Raw genomic sequence first — 7,969 nt, forward strand, 5'->3', positions numbered from 1 at the left:
CAAGAAACTCATCCTCCTATACATCCAAGGTTGCAGAATTGAATACCATTGAACTGCATAACACGAAATGTTGACAACTGCTATTTATAGGACTTATAAATGGTAAAACTGCAGATGAAGAGCAATAGAAAAACAAGATGTTATCATTTGAGGTGTACCTGCACCATTGTGCGATGGGAGTTACCTACCCTTTCCCTTTGAAAGCTCTTCTGTAGAAGGAGTTGAGGGGCGTCCAGAAAGCTCCTCGGAGTGGGAGATTAGACCATCTCTAACAGCCTGGCATCCATTCAGCACAATTATTGGTTGATGCCCCAGCCACACAGTGAAAATATTCCCATAGGTCTTTGCAAGCTGGAGATGGGAAGTAAACACTCAACAAGTGAATAGAACACAAGAGGAGAGGGGCAACTGAAAAGCTGTCCCTTTTAGGGGAGGTCACTATTATGCATTTCAGAGTTAGGGCTGCCCACACAAAGATGGATACACAGGGTAGTAGAACTGATGGAGCATAGAACTGCACACATTACTTTGCCCTTCCTAAATACCACTAATACAGAACATAAGGTCCCATCAGGCAGCCACTAGAAATCTTCTTATTTCAGTAAGCATCTGAGCAGCTTGAAAGGTGCACAGCATCAAGTTCATATCTATGAAAGGACAGTATATGATCCAGATAAATGGCCGAAAATCCTACTTTACAAAGTTCTCATTCCGAATATCTCTTTTACATACTCCATCTTTCTAAACAACAATGTTCTCCATCTTTTTAAAATGTTACCTCTTGTCTGACTGGTCATAGTGTACAACTGTCAAATAATTTTATGTGAGTAGCTGTGACTTACTCCATGCCTATGTGTGGCTTGCCAATGTAGGTCAGAGTATGACAGCTTTGCTCATGAAAAAATGTTTGTGATGAGGAAACATTTCTATTTAGGTTTTTCATGCTATACTAAACAAAACAATACCAATAACCCTGATGCACAGAGAGGTTTTTTCCCTGGGCACCAGAGAGAGTTTTTCCTGCCAGGTCTTTGAATGGCAGATGTGGACAGGGATAATCTGCATCTGGAATATGCCCTAGACAGGGCAGAAATTCTGACACATTATGGGCAGGGGGTCTACGTTTATGGACCGCCTCTAATGGTTGATCATCAGAAGAGTCAGCAAAGCCTGCACCAGTGGTCAATCTAGAGTTCTCACTGCTCTAAATTGGTTGAAGGACTCAGACTCTCTCCTCACCAAACCAGAGGTTGCTCCACTTTATTTACAGGTAGAGGTAGAGGAGCCACCTGGACATAGACACTAGAAGGTATGATCTATTGTGGGGAACATGTGTTTTTGTTTTGTAGAAACAATCCCTCAGTTTGGCAAAAATGTGGAGCAGCCCCACCTGACATGGAAACCCACCCAACATTCTTTTTCTGATGAAAGTGAAATTACCATGTCAGCATCAGCACTTTTGTCAGAAATGTCCCAACACAACAGAAAAATAAAATATGGTAGGATGATCCGGTGTTAGGCCGGAAGAAGCGGTACACTCAGAAACTAAGCCTAATTACCTGCCTCAGCTAGACCTAATGTGCTTATGTGAAAGGGGCACACCTTTCACTTTCAGATACTTATAGAGGTTAAAGGAGAGAACACATAGTAAAGACCTGCTCTAATATATAGTAGGACTTCATCATTAATAAAACAGCTCATGACAAAGATGATAAGTGCACGTGAACCAGCAGGCCCTGTCTTGAATTTAATGTGGACACATATTTTGTTTCTGCCATTGTTCTGGTCCCTGAAAACATGATTATATGCAGATCCTCTCAAGAAGGTATGGGTTTGATAGCCTTAATTATTAACAAACATATAAAATCATATGTTTAGGCATGATAGGCATTTGGGTAGAGGGGTCGCCTTGCACTAATTCATAAAATTGAATTTAGCGCTTATTGCTCAATAGTCACCTCCACCAACTGCGAGGCGTCTCACTATAAAATTAAATTTCAGGGTCAAGACTGTTTTAATGATCTTTTAATTTACCATCCACCTGGTCCAAGAAATAACTTTTTGGCAAACTTAAGCTCACTCCTAGAATGTAGCCTCCAACACAAATATTTTACGTTTCTGGATGGTTGCAATTTTCACCTGGAAACACTGGAGGAGAAAGACACGAAGGAGCTCTTGGAGTTGATGTCTGAGCTGGGTCTCACTCAGCTTATCCAAGAACCTACACATGTAGCAGGACACACTCTAGATGGTCTTTTTTCCAACAACCCTGCTCTTCACAACATCCATACTCTTCCACTATCATGGTCTGACCATCATGCTATTCTTTTTAGATATAAAACTCCTCTACGTGATCATAGGAGTAAGGCTCCTACTAGGACCACTAGTAGATCCTGGCACCGCATTGACCCTCAGGTTCTGGTAGATCAGTTGGCCCAAACCCAGTCGGATCTGCAGCTAAATGCTGAATCTTCAGCCATAAAGTACACTTCATGGCTGGACTCCAACTGCCTTCCCCTCGCTCCCCTTATGACCACCAATAAAAATAGGAAAACATCTTCAGCTCCCTGGTTTTCTGAAGCCTTAAGATTGGATAAACAGGCTCGCAGGAGACAAGAAAGAGCATGAAGACAACACTATGAAGCTCCAGAAAAAGCTAAATACAAAGCCTTACTCACGGATTTTTTTAAAAAAAAGGTATCTGTGAAAAGAGCCAATATTACACCTCCAGCAGGCCACTCAAGTAAGGAACTTTTTCAAACAGTTAAAAATCTGACATCCAGTAGAAATGAAGACTTCACCAATCACAGCCAAGAAATCTGTAATACTCTTGCTTACACTTTTAGATCCAAGGTGGACAAAATTTATAATCAATTTGCCTCTTCCAAATCTTGTGAGAAGATAGAGCTGCAAGACACAGCCAAAACTTCTCTTCTCAACTTTACCCCAACCTCAGAAACCTAAATAGTTACGTCTATTTCTATGGCCAAATCAGGATCACCGGAAGACCCCTGTCCACCTACAATTTTTAAAAAGTATTGGTCATTTTATAGGCCCCTATTTGTCCAAACTGTTTAATCAAATGCTGGCACAAGGGTACTTCCCTTCTGTTTGGAAACAGACCTGTATTCTCCCTTTGTTGAAAAAGACTAACCTCAATGCAATTGATCCTAACAATTATCGACCTATTGCTAAAATTCCTATTACGGCAAAGATAATAGAGAAAATTATAAGTAAAGAACTCTCTACTTTCATTACTAACACCGAAGTCCTGGATCATAGTCAGTTTGGCTTTAGGACTAATAATAGCACGGAAACGGCTCTTATTAAAAACCACAGAAGAAATGTGTTTGTCTCTTGATAGCGGTGGGTAAGCAGTTCTTATACTGCTAGACCTATCCGCTGCATTTGACACGGTAGACCACAATCTTCTGGTGCAGCGTCTACAAACTATAGGAATTGGAGGAGTTGCTCTTTCTTTTCTTACCTCTTTTCTGTCTGACAGAACTCAATCCGTTCAGCTGGGCAACTTTAAATCAGCACCATTTACACTGCCTTGTGGGGTCCCGCAGGGCTCTTCGCTGAGCCCCACACTCTTTAATATTTATGTAGCGGAATTGGCCCCACTAATCAGAAGTTTTGATCTTATTCCTACCTCCTATGCCGATGATACCCAATTGGTTATCTCGACAGTGGACAAGGATATCAACTTCTCTACTAAGCTCCATGACTGTATGACTAAACTTAGTTCATGGATGAGTGATCACTGTCTGAAATTAAACTCCACTAAGACGGAAGTGATCATGTTCGTGAATCTCTTTTCTCTCTGGTCCCCAGACTGGTGGCGAGACAATCTCGGCCCCCCTCCTACATCTGTGACCAAAGCTAAAAATCTGGGAGTTATTATAGACGAGAAATTGAGTCTCAAATCTCAAGTATCTAAAGTGGTGTCCTCAGCGTACTTCATGATAAAAATCCTAAGGAAAATGTGTCCTTTTATTCCGCTTAAATCAAGAAAGATGAGGTGACTTTACTGGTTTTACCCAAAATAGACTATTGTAATGGTCTATATATCAATATTCAAGCAACTCTACTAAAAAAACTACAAACAGTACAAAATGTTGCTGCTAGACTTGTTCTGGATATGCCTAAATATCAGTCGGTCTGAACTGAAATTCAGGGCCTCCATTTGTTGCCAGTTGCCCAAAGGATAACATTTAAAGCCTTGTGCATTGCTCACAAAGCTCTCTACAAAGAAGGGTCCACATTTTTATGGGATCTCTTTAAATGGTATACCCCAAACAGATTGTTGAGATCTTCCAACACACATCTGATGCCCATGTCCAGAATAAGAAAGGTGAAATGGGGAGGACGGAGTTTCAGCTATAACACCTCAAAGGAATGGAACTCTCTCCCACGATACTTGAGGGAAATTCCTACTCTCTTGGAGTTTAGGAATCAACTGTAGACATGGCTCTTCTAGCTCTTTCTTTTAGTCTGAAGCATAGTAAGGAGTACCGGAAGCGCCAAGACACCTATGGGTATTTGCACGCTATATAAATTGAAAAAGAAAGAAGAGATATGTGACATTCTCCGTACATACAGCCATGGTCATGGCTCCCGCTCATTATCAGACATTTTAAACCTGGGGCACCATGGAAATCTCCACCAAAGTTTTTACCAACAGCAGACTCTCCCAGTGTCTGAAGATGGTATGAATTTTTAAGTGCTACATTTTGAAATAAATAATGCATTTCCTTTAATGGCAATGATTAAATGAAACCATAAAACGTACATCGTGGGACTGAGCTCTGTGTGGTGGTCACATTTGAACTTTGCAGATTGTGAGGAGAGATTGTTGTTGGTTTTAAAACCCCAGACCTTTAAACACACATGGTCCCACCGTGTGTTAACAGATATCGGCTCTGCTCACATGATCTCCCAGTGAGGAGCTGGTATCCCACAGTGGCAGATAGCATGAGCTGGAAACCCCTGTGCAGTGTGGGTTTCCAGCTCATGTTTGGAGGCTGAGTACTGGTCATGTTCACAGGTGTTTTTTCAAACTCCCAGGACATTAGCAGCAGCTCTGGAAGGGAGATAGGGGAATAAGGTAAGTCCCAGCTCCTCTCCTGAAGCTCATAAGAGCAATGTGCTTATGCGCCCATCCCCTCCACAGACTTCAGCTCCTTTGCAAACAGTGAAGTTTATCTAAAAATTGACTTGCCAGAAACTCAAATGTTCAGTTTATGAAAATTGAACAGTATATGTAACTTATCAAAGTGGTTCCAGAGAGTTACTCTAATGCAGTCTGCTGAATAAATGAGTGCTAGTTGTGAACAGTCAGCAACAGGAATATCTATCCCCAATCAATCACGCTTTAAGCAAAACAGTGACTGGACTTTTGCATCTAATCATAACCATCATCTTGATAATTAATGTTAGTGCTCAGTATTTACTCTAAAAGGGGATTGCAAAGCCCAGTGGAACCAGCAATTGGGAACTCGCCTGGCTCTTGTAATACGTTGGCTCACTTTTGAAGTGCCGGGTGAGGGGGGTGGGACTGGGAGCAATGTAAAGCGACACAGAGAACTGACAAGCAATCAACATCCTTGGTCATCTTGGACAAAGCCTATGGGAAAATAACTTTATGCATTTAATGGTACTGATTAGTTTAGGAGAAGTTTATGCTTGAAACACTGAAGGCCTACAAATTGCACTCATTGGAAAACATGCAGCAGTAAAAGTACAATTATAATTGAGCAAATTGTCTCTGTTGAGGCAAGAGTGGTTTAAGAAATTTAGCAATCGAAACTGTGTCTGTGTGCATTTTGTTGTTACTCACGGTGAATGGCAGATTTAAGAAAAGGTGAGCGACTCAGCTTGGTATGACAAGTGAAAAAGGAAAAGGAAGTAAAAAGAAGATTGAATGAATGAAACTCTCCTGCCAGGCTCAGGAGATGGATGCGCAGAGACAAATTCAGGTGTGTGCCACAGATAAAGAAATACAAAGAATCTGTGACCAGTGACTTGCCTTCAATTTTTTCTTGAGTTCAAGTATAAGTGTGTGTGTGTGTGTGCGTGTGTCTGTGTGATGGCTAAATATTCAACAGAGGTAACAACATTGCAACCAGTTCTATGGTACCTGCATGAGAGTCTCGTGGTGAAGCACAAATTTCAGAGTCCACAGGTTGCCGATGATGGGCAGCGGGGTCGGTCCAGGGGGGTATCTTCTCCTCAACCACTGAAGCTTGAGGTAATGTGTAATGAGGAGAATAGCAAACAGAGCAATTAACAGCTGAGTGAGTAGCAGCATTGCGGTGGACGCTTGTCTCTGTTTCTAGGTGTTCTTCTTCAGAATGGACATTTACTTCTATATTCAAACCTCACACTATTCTTCTCTCAAGAACTAGTGTCCTTTATTTCTTGTTGACCAATCCTGCATTTATATCTCCTAGTATTTCACTCTCTTCATCTCTTTCTATTTTTAACATGTTCTAATCTATTGCAGGTCTTTCCCTGCCCTGAATATGCCTGTACTCTGTGCTCAGGTTCCACCTTTTTTCATGTGCTTTGAATTCCTTCAATTCCGTCTGCCTTTCCTCCTTTCTGTCCAGCCTCAATGTCTATCTTCTTCAATATGTATGCTTACCCCCGTGCACCTCTCTTCTACTCTCCCTGTTTCAGTAAAAGCTCCCCTCACTCCCCTGCTTCTGTCCCACTTTTTCCCCTTTTATATTCATTGCAACAACTAGAACAGAGATGTTTACCTTTGGTGTTTGCTTTCTAGGCTTCATATTAACACACAAGCTTATCTCTCTACGGTGGGACATGGCGTTTTTGTCATACCCTCCTTTGACCTCTCCTGAGGACATAAACTTGTTCTAGCAATAAACACAACATCATTTCTGGGCATCTGCCCAGTGCATGGAAGTTACGTATAAATGTGCTCCTCAGAAACAAAGCATGTTAATTGTGGGTCTTCTTAGGAAGAGGCCACCACAGACATGTTGATTAGTGTGGATTTATTTTCCAGTTGGTCTTTTTACATCACATATTGGCTTATCAGAGCTGGAACATTTGCTGCATCATCACTGCCCTACTCTAAGTTGACCTCTCCTAAGTGTATCCAAATATATTGTCAATAAAAAAACTCAAACTCCCTGGGCTGTGCTCCAGCATTTTGTAGCTGTGCAAGAGAACACCGTACGTGTGTGCATTTAGATTGATGAACATCATTTGCATTTAAATACCCATTTATATTTAAATCCTCTTCATCCACAATCATGGAAGGTTCACATTTCTTGCTTTATGGAAAATGAAAATAAGAGGTGGAAGGACCATTGCACTGAAAACCCAAAACCCCCACACCTGTTAAAATGAATATGTCACAGTCAGAAATTAACAAGCATTGGCAATGCGATAGGTCTGGCTCATGATTGAAAGTGCCTTTTGAGGTATCGATGGCTATAGGCACTCAATTTGTCATCATACACGCACTAAATTACTCATCTTTCCACATGTACATATGATGGAGCAGGATTTTCGCGAAAGAAACCTGCTCAACCGAACACCCCTGTAATACGTACTAACAGTAAGTAGTGTCAGAACAACTAATGTGCACATTTACACTACACAAGGGAAGTTTGCTTTGCAATATGCATGAAATAACCCTGAGTAATATGTAAATGAATTAACCTTGTGTTTAGAACGAATTAGGAAGGTTTGCATGGCAATGCCGCATGTGTATTTAGTAAAAAGCATGGTGTTTGTTGCTTCAAACTAATAAATAATGCAGCTTTTCTGCTTGTGCTATGCTAGGCTAACCGTTAATATTAAGTAGAGCTAAAGTGGGTGGTAAACAGTGAAAATTTCATTGTCATATAATTAATACATGTTCGTTTCCTGTTCTTTTTAGTAATGGACGAGTCCTCCATCTTTTAAAGTTAGCTTAACCGAGGGCGGGTGGAAT

The 7,969-nt window shown here is 41.1% G+C and overlaps 1 protein-coding gene across 6 annotated transcripts in view; it reads right to left on the reverse strand.

Annotated features, from left to right (window-relative positions):
• Window positions 1–6,706, reverse strand: part of LOC147684121 (cytochrome P450 2J2-like) — an 80,300-nt gene extending 73,594 nt beyond the window's left edge. For 5 of the 6 annotated variants that reach the window (XM_086944492.1, XM_086944490.1, XM_086944494.1 and 2 more), the window contains exons 1-2: window positions 6,143–6,706; window positions 189–351 (exon numbers count right to left, since the gene is read on the reverse strand). In XM_086944492.1, coding sequence (XP_086800618.1) covers window positions 189–351; window positions 6,143–6,313 — 334 coding nt within the window. In that variant the 5' untranslated portion in view covers window positions 6,314–6,706. The remainder of the gene's footprint in view (window positions 1–188; window positions 352–6,142) is intronic. The other variant, XM_086944493.1, reaches the window with a different exon arrangement.
• Window positions 6,707–7,969: the final 1,263 nt, after the last annotated feature.

This window comes from Lissotriton vulgaris, chromosome 11 (genome assembly GCF_964263255.1).
Source record: "Lissotriton vulgaris chromosome 11, aLisVul1.2, whole genome shotgun sequence".
Classification (NCBI taxonomy): Eukaryota; Metazoa; Chordata; class Amphibia; order Caudata; family Salamandridae; genus Lissotriton; species Lissotriton vulgaris.